The following is a 22,592-nucleotide window of genomic DNA, read 5'->3' as shown; positions in this document are numbered from 1 at the left end:
TTTACCCTTTGCATTTGAGGACTTTTGCAACTGTAAACATTTTAAATTTATTGATTTCGTCAATTTAATGGCAGCCCCCATGATTCCTGTAAAGATGCATTTTATCAGCATTGTACCTGCTCAGACTTCTGACCAAATAGCAGATGACATCGTTTCATGACAAAAACTCAGAAAAGAATGAGGACGCTTTTGGAGTATGAGAGTCAAATTTTCTTGGATGCTTTTCACGAAGATGGACTACTTGTTATGGCAAAGTAATGTTATTTATGCCACATTTTTCACATAAAATTTTACAGTTATACACTGATACAGTCTGTTATACAGTAGAATTATTTCATTTTACTGCAATTTTTTTCATGGAGTTGGGTTAGATTCATAAAACTCATTTTTCTTGTAAATGAAACATTACCATGATTACGTTAAGCTGAAAGTCCTTTTTATGCAATGTGTAAATATCTGTACTGATATATGCAGAGACATAGTGTGCTTTCCATTTAACCGGCATTGCCGGTTTTGCCAGTGTTGCCGGCGTTGCCTTCGTCGCCGATTGCTGGAACGCGCGTCGCCGGCAAGCGATTGTGGCAACGCAATATACCATTGCCGATTAGGAAATAATATGGCGTCGAGGTTATCATATTCTACAAAACCAGTATTTCTAAAACTACAATTTGTCTTACTATATTGAAATACGGTACATTAAATCTGCAAATAGCCAAAAATTCTGGATCAAATTTTAAGATAGGTATCAGTTTTAAGCTGCAATCGTCATCGTTAGATCATTGTGACGTTGCTAACCGATCCATTAACATCAACCATTTCCCGAGGCAACATAAATGGAAAGCGCCCATAAATAACGTTATTTATATCTCTGATATATGCTACCCAAGTTCTTACTTACCACTGTCTGACACCCAAGGTTAATAACATTTCATTCCTCTCTCCATCATGGGGAGCTGAACGAAACGTAATTATAGTGGGTTACCAAGGATGTCTTCCTACATGTCCTCTTAGTTCTTGTTGCACATAGAGAGACAAAACTATGATAATTCTCTATCCTGAGTTTTTTCTTAATTCACCTCTCCACGTGTACATGATTTAAGTGTCAAATTTTAAATTAAATTCTTGTTCAATAGTGGTATCCTTTTTTTTTGTTGCAGCTTTCCTCTTTTTTCTTTCTGATGTCTATCAATATACATATACTCTCGTTACAGTAATAATGTTTGTTATTTTTGTTGGGACATAGCCTATCCTTCTTCATCTGTATGTCCTCAATAATGTCCTCATATCTGTTGTTTTTGCCATTTCATGCAAATGTTAGTTGTTCATTGGCCCAAATGTGCTCGAGATTTTTCGGAGACATGCACCCATGATGGAAGCCTTAAAAGAGTTTGTGTTATGCACTTACTTTGAAATGCACATATTTATCAATGAATTCTTTATTTTTACAGGGGTCTTGGAATTGACAGAATTTTCCTGAATTTCTTAAAAGTATATTGTGATCCTGCAAATCTTGTTCTTGTTTTGAACACCAATGCCAAGGAAGAGGTAATAATGATGTACATTTTCTACAAATTATTGTTCTCTACATACATGCTTATCGATGTATAGATCTAGTTTAGGCTTTATGAACCATTACCCGGTAATAGGTCTGGCTCAATGATACTTAATATTGGTACAATTTAAAATGGCTCAGACCATTTTATTATATTCCATTCGCTTATTCATTCTTCTCTACTCTAAATTAATTTAGGTCCCATGATTTATCTTGATCAGTCATTATGATAACACTTGGTTTGCTTGCATTGTGTTTATAAGGGCAAACACTATTTAAAGAGGAGGGAATGTAGGATAGTTTGAGCTAAATGAACAGTGGATATTGGCTGAAATAGCTCATTGGTAGAGCACATACCTCATTGCAGAGGTCAAAGTTTCAGTGACCAGTCCAGTTTTTTTGATATATTTTGTTCATTCCTCCTTTCCTACCAATTCTACTACTCATTTCAAAATTTATTGGGAATGTAGGTGAGGAATACTCACAAAGTCCATAAAAATTGAGCCATCAGAAATAACAATAATTCCATAATAAATTAGTTAATCTAAATACTTAATCAGCATTTAAGAGACTTAGATATAACTAAAGACAATTTTTGAGGAAACATAAAAAGTTTATTATAGATGGTTATTTTTGGTTTCCAGGAATACTTCACGGAACAACTGGACAAAGAGAACATAAAACCTTTACCAAGAACCATCACAAATGAAGTCGGTGCAAACGAAAGGTAACAAAGTAAACATGATTCTGAAAAAAAGGTTTTTCATAGCATCAGCATATAGCATGAACTAGGTCTTTCAAAGGAATCCACTGATTGCAGACTATGGTGGAATTTAGTATCATTAATTCTTTGATTTTTTTATGGGACATTTTTATTCACAGACAGAAAGTTTATCTCCAAGGAGGTATACTGTTTCTAACCTCAAGAATCCTGGTGGTGGATTTTCTGACAGAACGGGTTCCAGTGGAACACATCTCGGGCATTCTAGTGTACAAAGCTCACAGGTATGTAGCTCAGATAATTTTTTTTTTTTTTTTTTTTTTTTTTTTTTATTCATTTTCAATACAAATACATCTATACCATCATTCACACCACACCACTCCCACACAGATTGGGAAAGTAAATATAAAAATAATAATACAATAATGATAGGGTCTTACTACACATTATGCCACGTCAAAGAGGCATACCCATCTTGACCATTTCTTTTGGTAAAATCTATTTTCCAACATTAGTTTCTCTAAAGAATAGTAATTTTGTAAATATTTCACAATATTCTCAAATGCAATATTAGCAGATTTTCTGGATTGACTAAAGATATGTCTCTTAACTAACATGATAATTAGGTTTATAGCTAAGTATTTCTTTTCTGGAACACCAAAAATAACAGTTTTGGCATCAAATACAATTCTTTCACCAGACTTTCTAAAAATCCAATCAGACATTAATAACCATATCCGAAAAATAGATGGACAGTAAAAGAAGAGATGTGTAATTGTTTCTGGTTCTAAAAAACATATTGAACACAGTGGGGAATTTTTAATTTTACACATTTGTAGTATTTTGTTAGTACCTAGTATTCTGTGGATAATTCTATAGTTAAACCATATCAGTCCTGAATCTTTTGTGGCAGATCTAGGGTTTGAATAAGCCTGTTTCCAGTTAAAATCTAGAGGTAAATTTAAATTGAAGGCCCATTTGTTTTCACAAATAGGTTTATGATTAGATTTTACCATCAAGTGATCATAGATATTCCGTGCTCCTTTTTTACACAAGCAAAGTATTTTGATAGATTCAGGTTGGTATGGTTTGATTATTACTTGATGTGAAAACTGCTTAACATTTGGCCAAGCACAAATAATTGCACGTTTCAAACCTTCGTAAGTAGTAAATGGAATCTTAACTGGATATTCATTAGTGATTCTCTCATAACTAATGAATTCACCTTGAGTATCAAATAAATCATGAACAATATGAAATCCTTTCTCATAAAGAGCCTTACAAAATACATATTTATTTTGAATCTTTACTTTATTATTGTACCATAGTGGCTCAAGCATGATATTGATATTATCAGTCTCTATAGTTTCTAAAAAATCACATAAATAAAATAAGGTTTCTTTCCAAAAATTATTTCGAGTGGCTTTTGCCCTCTGTCTACAATATTCAGGTCCAAACTGACATAGTTTATAAGTATGACACCCAGTTATTTCAGAAAAAATACTTATCCAGCTTGAGTTAGTTGTTAAAAGTCTCCTAATCCATGTTAGTTTAAGAGACTTAATAAATATTTCAACATTTGTCATTCTGCATCCCCCTTTTTCATAATTTAATTGCAATGTTTTTCGAGATATTTTGTCTATTTTATTTCCCCAAATAAAATTATACAGTGTTTTTTCAAATTGCCGTATCCATTGAGTACTTGGTTTTGGAAGAGAGGTAAACAAATGTGTGAATTTTGATAAAAGTAAACTTTTAACAACTGTAATTTTTCCCAATGTTGAAATATTTCTTTTTAACCAGTGGTTAATTTCTTTCTGAACTAGTTTTAGTTTATTATCAAAATTCAGTTGTTCCATGTTTTTTAGGTTAGCAGTATATGTTACTCTGAGAATTGTAAAAGGTTCTGTCGTCCATTGTAAACCAGTATCACTGCAAATTGTATTTGAATTAATTTTTGAGCCAATCCAGACTGCTTTTGTTTTGGAAATGTTGGGTTTTAGTCCAGAGAATTTTGAAAACTGAAAAAGAAGATCAAGTGCGCTTTTTAAACTTTTTTCAGATCCATCCAAAAAAAGAACTGTATCATCTGCATATTGTAATAAACATACTTTTTCTTTTCCTATTTTAATACCTCTAATGTTTTTATTTTGTCTTATCAAAAGTCCTAATATCTCTACACATAAGTTGAATAAATATGGGGATACTGGGTCACCTTGTCGACAGCCCCTGCCTATTTCAAAAAATTTTGAAAAAATACCATTTTGAATAACACATAATTTGGCCCCATTGTATAGTACTGATACCCACTTGATAAGATCAGGACCAAAGTTAAAAAAATGTAATGTATTGTACATAAATTTCCATGATATAGAATCAAAAGCTTTTTCGAAATCTATGAGTAGAATCATACCTGGAATATGTTTATCCTGAGCTACATCAATTACATCATAAATCATTCTTGTATTTTCTCCTATAAATCTACCTTTGAGGAAGCCCTTTTGACTGTCGTGTATTAAGAAATCAAGGACATTTTTAATTCTATTTGCGATGCATGCTGAAACTATTTTGTATGTAACGTTAAGGAGAGATATTGGACGCCAATTAGTTAAATACTCCCTTGGTTTATCCCCTTTTGGCAGTATAGATATAATACCCTGTTTTTGAGTGACTGAAAGTTCGCCAACATCAAATCCCACATTTACTGATCTTAATAAAAAGCATCCAAGATCCTTCCAAAAAAATTTAAAAAATTCTGTACTAAAACCATCACTTCCTGGGCTTTTGTTATTTTTCATATTTTTTAATGCCAATAAGGCTTCCTCATTAGTTATATTACCCTCTAAATTTTTAGACATATTTTCATCAAGTGCTCTAATATAGTTCTTATCAATAGCAATTTCAATATCAACATCTTGTAATTCTTTATCATAGCAGGAATATAAATTTTTATAAAACGTCTCAATTTCTGCTAAAATATCTTCCTGTGAGGTAATAACAGTACCATTGCTGCGCATAAGTTTGCCAACAGTTTTATTGACATAATTTCTTTTTTCTAAACTAAGAAAATATTTTGTTGGTTTTTCACCCTGTTCAATCCAGTTAAGTTTTGTTCTGATAAATAAACCTTTAATAAAATCTTTTCTGAATTCTTCCAAACTGTTCTGTGCATTGTTTAATTTTTGAAGAATGTCCTCTGAATCATTACTATTCCTCAATATTTCTAGTTGTTTAATTTCTTCTTCCAGTAGTTTTATTCTTTCGTTTTTTAATTTTTTCTTTCTGGAACAGTACTGTATTGTGGCACCTCTTATGCTCAGCAATAGTTGTTCAAAAAACATTTGATCATTAATAACTAAATGTAATTCGTCATTCTTAACTGTATGGATACTTGCAGGATTGTATGGAAACACAGCATATTGTTCTTTAACTTTTTGTATATTACTTTTCACTAGATTAACATAAGTTTGATCATGGAGGAGTGAATTATTGAACTTCCAAAAGCCTTTACCCTTTTCGAATTTAGTAAAATAAATTTCTATATAAACCATAGAATGGTCGGATCTATAACCAGGTAGAATGTCAGATGTATCCAATAAAGCCATTAATTCGTTTGAAATTAAAAAGAAATCAATTCTCGCCTTTTTAGTTGGGTTTGTTCTGAACCATGTGTATCTTTTTCGTTGTTCATATTTCACTCTCCATGGATCAATTAAACTGTGTACTACTTTCATGTTCAAAACCTTCTCCCTTGCTCTTTTGTTATTAATATTGGTATAATTAAAATAATCTAAATCTATATCCTGAACAAGGTTAAAATCTCCAGCCATAATTATAAATTCACCTTGAAAGTTTGAAATGATGTCCGATACTGATTGAAAAAAGTTTGGATCATCATTATTTGGACCATATATATTAACTAATAATATGTCATATTTCTTATACATGTTAATTTCTAGAACAAGTAAATTACCTTCCGTATCCTTGTATTCATTCAGTACATGATACTCAAAAGTATTGTTAAACAAAATTGCAGTGCCTCGAGAATTAGATTGTCCAGGAGATATATAGATGTCATAGCCCCAAAAGGATCTAACTTGCTCATAATCATTAAGAGTGAAATGTGTATCTTGCAAAAATGAAATAGAGAATTGTTTTTGTTTTATGTAATTTAACACATCTCTCCTCTTGTCGAGACCACCTAGGCCTCTACAATTAAATGTTACTACCTTAAAACTCATAACAAACTAAGTGTATAAAAGAAAAATATGTGTAAACAAGGTGACATGAAAGATGTGTGCAGAGAACGAAAATATGGTATATAGAAAAAAAACACCACTTTTCACTATAGCAAAGACCCCTACCATTCTCATACAATACAAACTTATTCCCTTTGAGATATGTATATGTAATTTACCAGCAAAGTACACAAGACTTCCACACAAACATACATACCAAGAAAAAAAACCAAAAATAAATGTCAAAGGAACAAGTTTCTGGAATAAACGGGACATCGATCCCGAGTTCGAGCTTTCGCTGCTACAGATTCGATCCCGATGCGTTTATGCGAAACTACTACCGGTACAGTGGACATCACGCTCGAAGTTTTTTGTTTATATCATCGAATATATCAAATGTGTAACGACGGTCGTTTTTGTCTATTGCAAACACTTTGCTGTTGAAATACCAGGCAGAATGCACAAGTTCGTGTTCTTTAAGTTTCTGTATGAGCATTGCGTTCTGCTGAGTAATGTGGTCCACCATCAAGAACTCCTCTTTCATTTGTTTGCGGTGTTTCATGATAAGTGTTTTACTTTCCGGACTTATCATCCTCACGATAATCGGTCGGGGTCCACCGTTCCTATTTCCGGGGACTCGGTGAATCGCGAGAATGTCGTGAGGGTTTACATCAACTTTCACCCTTTGTTGTAGGACTGCACAGAACTCTTGTTTGAGGTCTTCCTTCGATTTTTCTCTCCAACCCAGTATTTTGATGTTGCATTTTTGGGAATATTGTTGGTTAAAATTTGCCATTGAAATGGCTTGTTGTGCATTTTTTGTTGTTATTCTAAGATCATCGCTCATTTTCTGCAGCTCTCTTTTTTCTTTTGCGATTTTCTCCCTTATGTCGGTAAGGTCCATATTGAGAGCATCAAATTTTTCGTTGGTATCAGCACGGGTTTGCTTCAGTTTTTCGTCGACATTGCTGTTTGTAAATTTTTCTATCTCACCTTTAAGTTCTGTTTTCAGTTCATTCTTTAATTCTTTTTTTATTTCATCTTTGATTGCGGTCTTAATTTCTTTAACGAAATCACCTTTTAATTCTGATAATATGTTTTTGACCACAGCGCTAATATCAGTTTTTGTTACCATTCCTTGTTTTATTTCCTGCAGGCTTTCGAGGATTGAATGTAGGTCATTTTCACCTGCTATCTCACCTGTGGTGTCTGAGGCCCCGACAGGGTTTTGATCAGAACTGCTTAATCGTGGTTTTTTTGTCGCTTTTTTGTCCGACACTACAGTGTTTTTAACTGTCGCTGATGCAGATTTAATGTTCAACTGTACAAGGTTTTTCTTTTTGTTTTCTTTTGTGCCCTTAGTGGATGGTGTGGTCGACAGACCAGGGCTAGGGCTAGCACGATTACTGGCCATGTTTGTATTAACAGTGTTCACCTTTAAAGGTAGAATACTTAGACACTTCGAATTACGTTCTTATTCTGAATAAAATCGCAACTTACTGAGCACTGCGTGACTCCAGAAAGCTCCACTAGCGAATATTATCCAAATACACATTGATACACTTGCAGAAAGCTATTAATATTCCACTTTGGTAGAGCTCGAAAAGAAATGCGTCCTACGCCATATTCAGTCACGTGGTCCTTCTGTAGCTCAGATAATAGTATGCAGGTATACACAGCCTGCAAGTACATTAATATACTACACATGATATCTTACACACTCTGATGTACAAAGTTTAAAAGCACAAATCACAGATATTCTAACTTAATTTCACAGCTACATATCTCAAATATACTCATGTAAAGAACTCGCAGCTACATATCTCAAGTATACTTATGCAAAGAATATATTTTAGTCAATTGTGTCTGTATTAGTATTCATATGATATACAACTTCACAGGTACATAAATAAGATATGCTAATATACAAAGCTCGCTGGTATATCACTAACATCAGGTATCTCAGACATTAGCATGTACAAAGCTACAGTTACATAGTTATGTACATATTTCTGACATTTTTATGGTTATATAATTAAATTGACTGAATAGATTTACAAAATTTAGGATTGAAGAATCCTGTCAAGAGGCCTTCATCTTGAGGTTGTATCGACAAAAGAATAAGGTACCAGTATTTATTATTTTTTCTACTTCCATAAATGAATTTGAGTATCAGAGGTATAAATTCTTTGCAAGTCTTTTAGCTATTTCAATATCATTTAATGCATTTGTTCTAGCTGTTATTTATTTTTAAAAAAGTCAATCAGCAAATCACAAGCATTTGGCATATTATTGAGCAGAGCCTTTATGTTACAGACAGGTTTCATCAAAGCATTCTCAGACAGTCCTTATGCCTTCACCACGGGGTATTCCCACGTAGAGAGGACAATGAAGAATCTGTTTGTCAGAAATCTCTATCTCTGGCCAAGATATCATGCAAGTGTTGTCGCAAACTTGGAGCAGCATAAGGTAAGACTCTAAAGAAATGATGTTTAGATTAACAAACAAATTTCCTATATGTTAGGAACAGATGAAAACTGAGAATCAGTATGTTAATTTATTATTTACTTTTGTTCTCAACTGTATATGTTTATGAATTATTGAACAAAAACTTTGTTTTGTAGGTTGATGTGGTAGAAATCCAAGTACAATTGACGTCTGCTACCTTGGCTTGTCAGACAGCCCTGTTAGATCTGATTAATGCATGTATACAGGAACTCAAACGCTGCACCACTGCTGTACGTTCTAGTATACTGAGAGATGTCAATGTTTGTATACAGGCATTTAGAGGATGAATATTTTGGTGAAATGAAAATGAATAAGACTGATGCAGGGTTTTGTTTCAGAATTTTATCATGGAATGCATTATATGTAATTGCAGATTGATGCTGAAGAGGTTACTGTGGAGAATGCTATAGGGAAAGCTTTTGACAAAATCATCAGGTTTCAGCTAGATCCAGTGTGGCATCAGCTTAGCTCCAAAACCAGACAGCTTGTATCAGATCTCAAAACTCTTAGGCTCATTCTTAGGTACATACATTACAGTTCCATTAACCTGGAATCTAGTGTTAACTAGATCTGGATCTGGAAACTTTCAAACTCTTTGGCAATGAAATAATTTAAAAGTTAAGAACTTTATATAATAATTACCATCACATTTCGACCATTGGTTGATCAGCTGCACAGCAAAGCCTTAGCAAATTGGAAGGGTGGCTGGTGGAATTAAAGATTATAATGTAAAGAATCAACACTTTCATCAGTAAAAACGTTTTATATTTACTCTATATTTTTATTGCTTGGTATACAAGAATGTTTTTATTGTAGCAATTTACATGTACCAATTTCTGAATTGTTACCAGTTTATGGAAGTTCCACAGGCACTTGTTTCTTCAATAAAAGTTCACCTATTGTATAAAAATAACATGAATTATCTAACTCAGTGGAATATACCCCCTTCTGGGAATTGCAATAAGGTAATTTTATATAATTATAGAAATACTTGCCTGAAGTTTCAAATATTTTATTTTTATATTTCAGGCACATGACTCAGTATGACAGTGTTACATTTTTTAGCATGGTGAATTCTGTCAAGTGAGTATTCTGTGATTTAAAAAAAAAAATGAATTTTGACATGTTTTATGCAAATTTTGATTTCCAGATTTCAAATTGTACTGATTTCAAGTATGTATTCCTAACTGCAGAACAAATGAAAAGGCATTTGGGCAGAACACTGGCTGGTTGTTTTTGGATGCAGCAGACAGCTTATTTGTGGTAATGTCTTCCAGGATGATTCCTTAGACTGTACTTATTGCGTAAAGTTAAAAATAAAAAAGAATAATGCCTTCAGGCTTATGTTGTATATGAAGAGTTTCACTTTCTGAAAAAAAGATTGACACAATTTAATGCTATAAAGAGTTATTCCTCCAGACTTTGGTTATATATAAAAAGTTACCGGTATACCCCTGAAAAGGGTTGCATATATAAAGAGTGATGCCCTCTCCTGGATTAGGTTGCACACAAAGCTTGAACTATCGTTTTGTGCACAGAATTAGTTTGCATTTGAGTAAAGAGTTATTCTCCATGACTTAGGTTGCAAGTAATGTCTGAACTATAAAAAGTTGTGCCCCCTGACTTTGATTGCATGTGAAGATTTAATGCCGTCTCCTGGATAAGGGTGCATTCAGTGCCTGAACTATAATTATAAAGAGTTTAGAACCCTGAATAAGGCTGCATATTAAAATAAAGTTATGCCCCTACACTTAATTGCCTAGAAGAGGTCATGCCCTCTCCTGATTTATGTTACAATACCTTAACTGTATAGAGTTATGCCCCCTGACTTCGATTGTACATATATATTAAAGGATATGTAGATCTAAACAGCTAAAGAGGTGCTGGGGGGGGGGGGGGGTCTGGATCCCCTAGAAAATTCAAAATTATTAAATTAGCATAATAATATTTCTGAAAATAGGTCTCAGACCCCCTTGGCAAACAAAATTGAATTTTTTTGGATCACACTTGAAAAGTCAATGCCCTCTCCTTAATAATGTTACATACAATGCTTGAACCATGACAAGTTTTGCCCCTTGAATTAGGTTGCATATAAATAGAGTTATTGCATGACTCAGGTTGAACTTGGTGCCTAAACTATAAAGAGTCATGCCCCCTGAATTAGACTGCATATATGGAGAGTTATAATCTGACATACATTTGTAGGTTGCACTCAATGCTTGAACCCTGAACATGCCCCTGAACAAAAACATGTCTTTTTTTACAGACCTTTTTTCTCTTGTTTTTTTTTATCCTTTTCAGATTTATTATTTTTATCCTTTTCAAATCTTTTAGCATGCCAAAGAAAGAGTCTATGGTCCTGAAAAAACGCGAGGAGTTGACAAACAGAAAAATGAAGAAAAAGGTAGTACAGCCTACTCCGGATATATTGAAATTCAGGGGACCATGCAAATTAATTCAATATATCCGTATTTCAATATAAGCGAAATTAACCGACATGAAGCCGCCATTTTGGAAAGTTCAATCCCGATGTAAGCATAGAAAACCAAACCCGAACAAATTATTTGGTCATCATTCTATTACATTATCTATTACAGTGAACAGATCACACGAAATATTAGTCCTTCAAAGTTTGATGAAAATTATATCCGTAAGTTTTGTAAGTTTCATTTTGTTACTATCTTAAACCTCATCATAATCTCCGATTGCATTCTTTTACGTTTTAGAGAAAAATCACCAGACTTAAACGCTTCAAACACTGCTGAACGCTGCTTGTATATCATCGTAAGTGTACTTGCGATAATCTCAAAAGCCTTGGCTATTTCGAATTTAGGCTTTGTCCTTTTATCAATAGCCATAACTAGTTCGTATTTAGTGTCGGATGATAAGGTTTTTCTTTTCCGTGGGGTTTCCAGATTACGTCTAGCCTCAATACATCCGTATAGGTATAAACATAAAAAAAAAAAACCAACACTGAATAAATTTTACTTTTTAAAAGAGGTATAAAAACACACATGATGAGAAATTATTAATTCACACCTTTGTATATCAACCGGTCAGTCTGGCATAATTACTGTCATCAACCGTGACGACAGCAGTCAGGGTGTACTTCAATATAACCGTTATAAAAACAACTAATTATCACTTATGGGGACCGATCAGTGGCCTCAATATAAGCGATATTTCAAAATAGCCGATTTCATTATATCCGTTAAATCAATGCAAAGACAATTAGAGGCAAAAACTGGGGATTTATTTCTATTTCAAAATAAACGGAATTTCAAATTAAGCGATTTCAATATAAGTGGAGTAAGCTGTACTTAGTTCTTTGTGTGAGAATAGTTGGGTCATTATTTAAACATTTTTAAAAATGCTGGAAAAGATATAAGAGCTTTAAAGCTCTGTTGTGATGCTTATGGTTTATATAAGGTAGTGAAGGGTGTGTTTTGTCAACAGAACCAGTATTGGAAGAAAGTCCAAAATGGGAGGCATTGAGAGACATTTTAAAGGAAATCAAAAAAGAAAATAAAAATCTTGGATCAGAGGAGGAACCTGGGACAGTGCTTATAGCAGCTGAGGATGACCGGACTTGTAGCCAACTCAAAGAGGTTTGAAGCCAACTTAAAGAGTTGTAGAATAACTTTAAGTCTAAGTTATTATCATTGATAAAGAATTGTTAGCTTTATATTATTGTATTTATTCAATACAATTATATAAAGCTAAAAACTATTGTGAATATTGGCAAAAAACAACAAAACAGTACCTGCAATACATTATTTTACTCAGAACCCTTTGGCAGAAAAAAATTTGAAAATGAAAAAGATTATAGCACTATATAACTGAAGCAAGTCTTGATGAAACATTTTTGTTAAGAGTCAATTTAAGTTTAGCAAGTCGTGATGTAGCCTTGTTATAGAAGATACAGACAATTATGCAGAGTTGTGGTTATTACAGATGCTGTGTGATGGACCCAGAAGCATGATGATTAGAATGTTCAACAAGTTCCTGGCCCAGAAAGGACAGAATCTGGAGGATGAAGCTGTAAGGGGATTTCAGTTGTTATAATGTACAAGTTTAGATCAGCTTTCAAGAGACAATATGATTTTGATAATGTTCATTGAATCCAGAACCGTTTTTACTGTGAATTTTTCACTTGATGTTTGTGTTGTATAGAAAAAAGCAAGGCAAGAAAAGCTTGCCAAGATTAAATCACTGAAGAGGCAGAAGGCAAAACCTAGCGAGCTGACCCTCACTCAGATAGTAGGGGGAGCTGATAAAGACACGAACACAGAGGTAAATCTGATCAACTCAAGTTTTTGTTAAATCCTCCTTATGGGATCGCTTAATCCAGCCTTGTTTTTCTGAGTGTATTTGAAGGTCCATCATTTGGTACAATAAATGTACTAAGAGGTACCGGTACTTTGATTTCAAATTTAACCTTTCAGTAGACGATCTAGTTACATCTGACAATTTATGGCTTGAGTCTAGATCTCTTGTAGTTTTTATTAGGACTGATTTCACTTCAATAGATCAAGATCGGTTTAGATCCGAGTCCCAAGTTTATTTTCTGTATACATGTAGCAAAGCATACTTTAAAGCAATATGAGCTGCAATTTTCATGAAGATTTTTTTTTTTTGCAAAATGTTTTTTTTCTACCAAAATGACAAAAATATCATGGTTTTTAAATTTCTTTCAGTCAATTTTTTGTGGAAAAGACTGCTAAGAAGCCTTAATTGGAGCAAAATTTAATTATTGTCATCCTGTACAAAAATTGATATGCTATATGTTCCTTAGAAGAGAAATCTTTCCTCTGAGAAAAATTAATGAATTTTTCAAACCTTATTTATCATAAATGTTTTATTTATATGCAGACTTATCATACTAGCAGGTTTTTGCAGCAAAATAAAAATCTAAAAAAATACAGCTCATATTGCTTTAATATTGGTACGCTTGATCTTCAAACTTTGTTATGCTGATGACCTTCTATTGGTGTTAGAATGGTAGTTCTAGAGAAGAAGACCCATCCTTGTCATCATCAGATGCATACTATGGCATTGTGGAAGAACCTGTCACAATTATTCACCCCCTTCATGGCGGTACCGACCCTAACGGCTTGACCAAGACCCTGCAGGAGGTCCAGCCCCGATACGTGGTCCTGTACGACGTGGACATGCAGTTTGTGCGTGAGCTAGAGGTGAGAACCATCCTTAGATCGTTCAGACCCCTGAACCAGCCTCAGATCGTTCAGTCTCCTGAACAAGCCTCAGGTTGTTCAGTCCCCTGAACCAGCCTCAGGATGTTCAGTCCCCTAAACCAGCCTCAGATTGTTCATTCCCCTGAACCAGCTTCTGGTTCTTCAGTCCCCTCAGGCTATAGTAACTTACCATACACATCTTTGTTATACCCCCGCTCCGAAGGAGAGGGGGTATACTGTTTTACCCTTGTGTGTCTGTCTGTCCGTCCGTCTGTCCGTCTGTCTGTCTGTCTGTCTGTCCGTCCGTAACAAAAATTTCTGTCGCATTTATCTCAGCAACTATTTATCGCAGATGCTTGAAATTTTAACACAGTGTTTGTTAAGGCATGCCATATCGTGGGATATATTTTTGTACCAATCAGACGTCAACTTCCTGTTAAATGACGACTTTACTTATTTTTCAACCAAAATTTTCAAACAAATTTTCGTCAAAGATTTCTCAGCAACTATTTATCGCAGATGCTTGAAATTTTTACACAGTATTTGTATAGGCATACCATATTGTGGGATATATTTTTGTACCAATCAGACGTCAACTTCCTGTTAAATGACGACTTTGTTTATTTTTTGCCAAAATTTTCAAACAAATTTCCGTCAAAGAATTCTCAGCAACTGTTTATCGCAGATGCTTGAAATTTTTACACACTATTTGTTTAGGCATGCCATATCGTGGGATATATTGTTGTACCAATCAGATGTCAACTTCCTGTTAAATGACGACTTTGTTTATTTTAGCCAAAATTTTCAAACAAATTTTCGTTAAAGATTTCTCAGCAGCTATTTATCGCAGATGCTTGAAATTTTTACACAGTGTTTGTTAAGGCATGCCATATCGTGGGATATATTTTTGTACCAATCGGACGTCATCTTCCTGTAAAATGAGTACTTTGTTTATTTTAGCCAAAATTTTCAAACAAATTTTCCTCTCAGATTTCTCAGCAGCTATTTATCGCAGATGCTTGAAATTTTAACACACTATTTGTTTAGGCATGCCATATTGTGGGATATATTTTAACACACTATTTGTTTAGGCATGCCATATTGTGGGATATATTTCTGTGCCAATCGGATGCCAGCTTTCTGTTAAATGTCGACTTTGCTTATTTTGCATATTCACATCAGAGCGGGGGTATCACTAGTGAGCATTGGCTCACAGATATCTTGTTTTACATCTGTTCTGAAAAGCATTTTCTGTGTTCAATAAAATAACAAAAAGAACAATGCAATAATCAGAATAATATTTGCTAGTAGAGAAGATCAAAATCTGTACATTTTGTTCTTACTTTTATATTTTCAAGATTTTTAATCTAATAGAACATGCTATTTTAAAAAAATTAAACCCTTAATCTACATGTAAATTTAACCAAAGTTTTTCTCTGCTCAGATTAGCATAATAAAAAAGCATTGAGAAAGAGTGCATCTTAATACAAATAATATCAGTTAAGAACAAAATCGGGTTTTCCTGACTGGCTATGTGCTAGCTGATATCATGATGCAGTATAGTATTTACATTCTTGACCATTAAATGTTATTTCTAGAAGGTTCATATTTTCATCATAGAAAATTATAAGATATGTTGGAATTTTTAAAAAATTCATTTTTTTATATAATGCTATATAAATTGCACAGCCAAATGTAATACATGTACATTTACAGTAAATTACTGTGGCTTTATTTTTGTTCCATCACTCAGTGTTTCTTTTTTCTAAAGATTTTTAGTAGCCAAGCTTAACTATATTTTCTTTAAAATTGCATCTCTGAATATTAAACATTAGTACTGGTACTGGTTAACCGAAGTCAGTAATGAGATTTAGGAACCTGCAGTAGTTGTAATGAGAGATTGTTATGTCTGACAGGTATACCGAGCCAGTCGTCCCAGGAGTCCACTGAGGGTCTACTTCATGATGTACACGGGCTCCGTGGAGGAACAGCGATATCTGACGACCCTCAGGATGGAAAAAGAGGCTTTTGAATACCTCATTAAGGAGAAGGCTGTACGTCTTTATTCATCAATCTAATTTTTAATTATGTTTTCATGTCTTGAAACATGAATGAATTATTACCCACACAGAAATAATGTCATTTCACAAATTTAAATCTAATTGGTAAATGTACCATCACTTGTTAATATTGTCTGTTTGACATGAATTTTTATACCCCCTCTCCATATGGTGGGATTTATTTTTGTACCAATCAGACATCAAGTTCCTGTTAAATGACAACTTTTGTATATTTTTATACCCCCGCTCCGAAAGAGAGTTGGTATACTGTTTTACCCTTGTGTGTCTGTCTGTGTCCATCTGTCTGTCTGTCTGTCCGTCCGTAACAAAAATTTCTGTCTCATTTATCTCAGCAACTATTTATCGCAGATGCTTGAAATTTTTACACAGTATTTGTAGCATGCCATATCATGGGATATATTTTTGTACCAATCGGACGTCAACTTCCTGTTAAATGATGAATTTGCTTATTTTTTAACCAAAATTTTCAACAAATTTCTGTCAAAGAATTCTCAGCAACTATTTATTGTAGATGCTTGAAATTTTTACACAGTATTTGTATAGGCATGCCATATCGTGGGATATATTTTTGTACCAATCTGACATCAAGTTCTTGTTAAATGACAACTTTGTTTATATTTTAACCAAAATTTTCAAACAAATTTCCGTCAAAGAATTCTCAGCAACTATTTATCGCAGATGCTTGAAATTTTTACACAGTATTTGTATAGGCATGCCATATTGTGGGATGTATTTCTGTACCAATCGGATGCCAGCTTTCTGTTAAATGTCGACTTTGCTTATTTTGCATATTCACATCAGAGCTGGGGTATCACTAGTGAGCATTGGCTCACAGATATCTTGTTAGCTAAATTTTTAAATGAATCTTTGTCAAACATTTCTCAGCAACTATCAATTGCTGATGCTTGAAATTTTAACAAACTCTTTGTTGAGGAATGCAATAAGGTTGGATTTATATTTTTAACAAACTCGATGTCAACTTCCTGTTAAATTTTAACTTCGCTTATTTTGTATATTCACAACAGGGCAGGGTATAACCAGTGAGCATAGGCTCACAAATATCTTGTTGAATATGTATCATCTTTGCAAGCCAAATGTTTTTGATCCAGTCTGCTCTGTTTGTGGGGAGCAGAGTGGACTGAAAACCCTTCGTTTGTGAAGGTGAATCTGTATGAAGACTCCTCCTTTAAAAAATCACTTTCATTTGTGCTGATTTTATGTGTGTTCTATTTGTAGTTGTTCATGTTTTTGTTTTTCAGACTATGGTAATTCCAGAGGAAAGGGAGGGGAAATCAGAAGATGATCCCAACCTTTCAAGGGGTACACTTCCTGCTAATGCCACAGTTAACACACGGAAAGGAGGGGGACCTGTTGTCCCTGTTGAGCAAAGGGTAGACAAATCCTCAGAACTTGATAATAACTCAAATCATGAGAAATTAATGTTATTGCAATTTATATAACTTAATTTGTAACTTATGAAAAAGATCAATAGTTTTTCAATAATTATTTAAGACACAAATTATGAATTTATAGTGATGCAGGTCTTCTTATTAGGTGACTAGTACACAGATCTATGTAATTGATTCATAGGTCAATCTATTCATTTCAGAAGTCAGTGTAAACGATATACATATTGCTTCTGCCATTATCAATGATTGCCAAGTTCATTTTATTTCTTTATTAGGTAATAGTGGACATGAGAGAGTTTGGGAGTGAGTTACCATCTTTGATTCACAAACGAGGCATTGAAATAGAACCTATAACTTTAGAGGTATGAACTGTAGGATTAAAAGTAACCAAGTAGTCAATAGAGATATAAAAATTAATTGCATTACTATACAGGTAGTAGCAAGAGGAGGGATGCTGAGATTCAGCGACTGGTTTTTTATTCCATGCAGGTTGGTGACTACATTCTCTCGCCTGATATCTGTGTAGAAAGGAAGAGTGTCAGCGATCTGATTGGCTCCTTGAACAATGGACGCCTGTACAACCAGTGTGTTTCTATGTGCCGATATTACAAGAAGCCTGTCCTTCTCATTGAGTTTGATGCCAATAAATCCTTTTCCTTACAGGTAAAAAGTGTAAAGAAAGATGTAGGCAATTTGTATTCTTAGAATGTTGTCATACATTGATCAGATTATTCAACACTAAATGAAAGAAGGTCATGTATGAAAAGAAATTTCAGCACAAGAACGAAAGTGAATCTAGTTTGACATAGATAATTGCTAGTTGTTGTCAGTGTCTTGATAGTATTGTGGGATGGCAGTACTCTCTGACCCAAGTCTGACGCTCTGTTCTGTGATCAGGTGAAGCAGTCCAGTGAGGTGTCCATACAGGATGTGACATCACGCCTCGCCCTCCTCACCCTTCACTTTCCCAAACTACGCATCCTCTGGTGCCAGAGTCCTTACGCAACTGCCGAACTGTTTGAGGAGTTGAAGGTAACACTAATTCAGAAACCTTCCAAAACATGTTAGAATTGCTTGTTTATATTGTTCCAACTCATCAAGGTATATATATTTTTTTTATAACTGTGTTATTTTTCTTTTAATATAAAGAGGGGTGCAGATCTACGAAGATATTTTTGAATATTTCACTATGAGAAAAGGTTGTTGAGTAAAACTGATACAGGGTTGCTTGTCTTCACTGATATTGTTGAAATTTCAGGCAGGGAAGCCCCAGCCTGATGCAGCCACTGCCCTGGCGGTGGGAACCTCCGAGGGGGGAGACCTGGAGTGGTCAGACAAGTACAGTCATGGACCCCAGGTATGTTAGATATAAATAACCGCCTACCACAGGAACCGTGAATGTTAGATATAAATAACCGCCTACCACAGGAACCGTGAATGTTAGATATAAATAACCGCCTACCACAGGAACCGTGAATGTTAGATATAAATAACCGCCTACCACAAGAACCGTGAATGTTAGATATAAATAACCGCCTACCACAGGAACCGTGAATGTTAGATATAAATAACCGCCTACCACAGGAACCGTGAATGTTGGATATAAATAACCGCCTACCACAGGAACTGTGAATGTTGGATATAAATAACCGCCTACCACAGGAACCGTGAATGTTGGATATAAATAACCGCCTACCACAGGAACCGTGAATGTTAGATATAAATAACCGCCTACCACAGGGACCGTGAATGTTAGATATAAATAACCGCCTACCACAGGGACCGTGAATGTTAGATATAAATAACCGCCTACCACAGGAACCGTGATTGTTATATATAATTAACCGCCTACCACAGGAACCGTGAATGTTCGATATAAATAACCGCCTACCACCGGAACCGTGAATGTTCGATATAAATAACCGCCTACCACAGGAACCGTGAATGTTAGATATAAATAACCACCTACCACAGGAACCGTGAATGTTAGATATAAATAACCGCCTACCACAGGAACCGTGAATGTTAGATATAAATAACCGCCTACCACAGGAACCGTGAATGTTAGATATAAATAACCGCCTACCACAGGAACCGTGAATGTTAGATATAAATAACCGCCTACCACAGGAACCGTGAATGTTAGATATAAATAACCGCCTACCACAGGAACCGTGAATGTTAGATATAAATAACCGCCTACCACAGGAACCGTAAATGTTAGATATAAATAACTGCCTACCACAGGAACCGTGAATGTTAGATATAAATAACCGCCTACAACAGGAACCATGAATGTTAGATATAAATAACCGCCTACCACAGGCAACTCCATCTACTGTGACAACAAGTACCATGTTGTGAATTCATCTAATGTTGGAAAGATCCATAAAATCATGGATGGTTAATCAATCAATAGACACAATTTTTGATTTAAGTATGTCCAGAAAATTATATTTAGAATATTGTAATATTAACAAAGCAGAGTCACTTTGTGTATGACTAAATTCTTGCAGCCTTTATTTTATGTTTGGGAGAGATGGCACCTAATTTTCATTTGTGAAAGTTTTGATTGAAGAATAGACAATATCAATAAGTATATGCAAACCATTCCACAAGGATTAACATCAACATCCTTAACTACTTTTAAAATTCATTCCACAAATGAACAATTGACAGAAAATAAGTGTACTGAAAATGTAAATGTGTAAAATAAAAATTTAAAAATTAATTATTTACTTTGAACTATTTTTTTACGATTATGAATCAATGTATTAAAAATCTAAACTTAAAATTTAGTGAGTTTTTATCTAGAATTAATAAAGTTTTAAACCACACTGAAAATTCTGGCCACTACAGACTACTGGCTACTAATTTACAGAAATTTCTAATTTTGTTGTATCTTTATCCCTGAAGTAAAAGGAGAATTGTTGTTAAAATTCAAGATTTTTACATGCAATTGTTGTGTATTTTACATAGTAAAGCTTAATTATCAAATGACATTGTTGCTCAGGTGAGCAAAGATGCTCATGCGCCTCTGTTTAAATATTCATTTGATTTACATTGTATTTGTGAAGTAATAAACTTAGTACATGTACAAAGGTCTATTCACAGGTTTAATGTATAATTATGTATATCAGTTCTTTGTCTGATAACAAATTTATGGTATTTCCTACCAAATATTTGGTTTACATGAACGTTATAGTATATCCATGCATTAAGTGCTTTCTTTTGAAAAGTCTGTTTTTCTATCCAGGACTTTTTGCTGAAGATGCCAGGTGTCAATGCTAAGAACTACCGTTTGATCATGAACAGAGTGGAGAGTTTGTCTGCGTTGTGTGACTGCTCCCTGGAACAGCTTACGGATATCCTGGGGAGTCAGCCTCACGCCAAACAGCTGCACGACTTCCTCCACACCAAGCCTGCAGAGTCCACAGACAAACCAGCAAAACCAGCCAAAAGTGACTTCAAACGAGGGTTCAAACGGAAACGTTGATAAACCATGTGTTGTTATTCTTGGATTTTGAAGGCCTTTGAAATATACCTCACTTCAAGTACAGGATCTCTACGGGAAATGATGCCAACATGCTCAGAATAAGATTCTGAGATAATTTATTTATTGCTGTCAAGACATATTGTCTTATGATTTTTAGCCTATTTTCTATAAAAATAAAATATAATCTTGCTATCAATTAAATTTGATATATAAAATTTTGTTTGTTTGTATTATTAAAACGCAGTTGAATTTCTTTTATCATTCTGATTTTATACTGAGATGTAAACAAAAATATTTGTTGTATATTTAGAATACAACACAACAATGAAACACAAACTACCCGTTATCTCAATTTGTTCTTCAGTAAGAGTAAATAATGTTGGTGCTTATTATATTTGATAAGGAGAGAGAAAAAAAATTGATTATTATGATCTGGAGACAAATAAGGCATACAGTTCTTGTGGGATTTGTTTAATCATGAGGTATATGATGTGTAATTTTTTTAACCATATATTATATTTTACCGTCTTTATATAGTGCTATTTGACAATGAGCTTCAATGCAGCATAATTCCTCAATTTTTTGTCTCACTTTGAAAAAGTCTGATTTATCTGTATGCCTTCTCATTGTTGTAAGTTGGTGTCCCCAGTAATTTTTTTAGAGCAGGTATATTTCATAACTAACTGAAAAGCATGCAGTCTTGAGCTCAAATAACAATTAAGTTACAAAAACCCTCTTCAAACAGTGACCGAACCTGAAAAAGAAATCCTATTATGAATGCTATTTTAAGGGTTTCTCAACTTGCAAGGGATATATTCATTAAAGACATCGTTGAACTGAGGCTTGTAATCTTTTATTTCAGTTCAAATACAAAATTAATATTAGGTTCACTCCATTTTGCAGGCAGGGGTGGGGGATTGGGGTTTGATAATCTTCACTACCTTTATGAATTGATCTTCAATACATGAATGTATTAATTTGCTGAAACAAAAAATCTGGAGGTCAAAACAATACTTTCAAAGAAGAAAGAATTCCACTTCAATACAATGTTACCTGAGAGAACTTTATCAGAGTAATAATGAATAGAAAGAAGGAATGGAGGAAAGCAACAAATCCAAACAACAGTGGGAATAAACAAAGCATTGTCTCTAAGGAGAGATAAACAAGGTTTATAGTCAGGTCCCATTATAAAAGTTAGTGGCACTGTAGTTAATCAAAGGGATAAATAACTTATCTGTTTGATATTCAGAGAAAAACGAGAGAAATTTCATACAAAAATAATTTGGTTTTTGAAATAAAGTATGTTGCATAAAAACAAACTTATTTTTTTCATTGAGGGGTATACTTAAGTATAGGTATCCATTAAAACCAAAAGATATATACTCAGTATTT

At 34.1% G+C, this 22,592-nt stretch overlaps 1 protein-coding gene across 1 annotated transcript; it reads left to right on the top strand.

Annotated features, from left to right (window-relative positions):
* Window positions 1-25: 25 nt before the first annotated feature.
* LOC128166465 (DNA repair endonuclease XPF-like) lies at window positions 26-21,453 on the top strand. The gene is made up of 22 exons (XM_052831644.1): window positions 26-254; window positions 1,449-1,545; window positions 2,197-2,279; window positions 2,435-2,557; window positions 8,579-8,636; window positions 8,828-8,980; window positions 9,136-9,249; window positions 9,393-9,541; window positions 10,049-10,102; window positions 10,213-10,282; window positions 11,354-11,423; window positions 12,476-12,627; window positions 12,974-13,060; window positions 13,193-13,312; window positions 14,017-14,214; window positions 16,131-16,268; window positions 17,555-17,686; window positions 17,980-18,066; window positions 18,194-18,367; window positions 18,602-18,736; window positions 18,963-19,061; window positions 20,961-21,453. The coding sequence occupies exons 1-22, from the start codon at window positions 157-159 to the stop codon at window positions 21,198-21,200; spliced, it is 2,631 nt and encodes an 876-aa protein (XP_052687604.1). The 5' UTR covers window positions 26-156; the 3' UTR covers window positions 21,201-21,453.
* Window positions 21,454-22,592: the final 1,139 nt, after the last annotated feature.

Source organism: Crassostrea angulata, chromosome 10, assembly GCF_025612915.1.
Source record: "Crassostrea angulata isolate pt1a10 chromosome 10, ASM2561291v2, whole genome shotgun sequence".
Taxonomy (NCBI): Eukaryota; Metazoa; Mollusca; class Bivalvia; order Ostreida; family Ostreidae; genus Magallana; species Magallana angulata.
Note: the sequence above shows the minus strand (reverse complement) of the source record. Positions and strands in the feature narration are given on the sequence as shown.

What these genes read in the sequence shown, in the direction of transcription:
- LOC128166465 (XM_052831644.1), top strand. Translation starts at nt 157, where the DNA reads ATGACAAAAACTCAGAAAAGAATGAGGACGCTTTTGGAGTATGAGAGT. An exon ending in AGCATGGTGAATTCTGTCAA is followed by an intron (nt 10,103 to 10,212) that starts GTGAGTATTCTG and finishes TCCTAACTGCAG; the next exon opens with AACAAATGAAAAGGCATTTG. An exon ending in AGTACAGTCATGGACCCCAG is followed by an intron (nt 19,062 to 20,960) that starts GTATGTTAGATA and finishes TTTTCTATCCAG; the next exon opens with GACTTTTTGCTGAAGATGCC.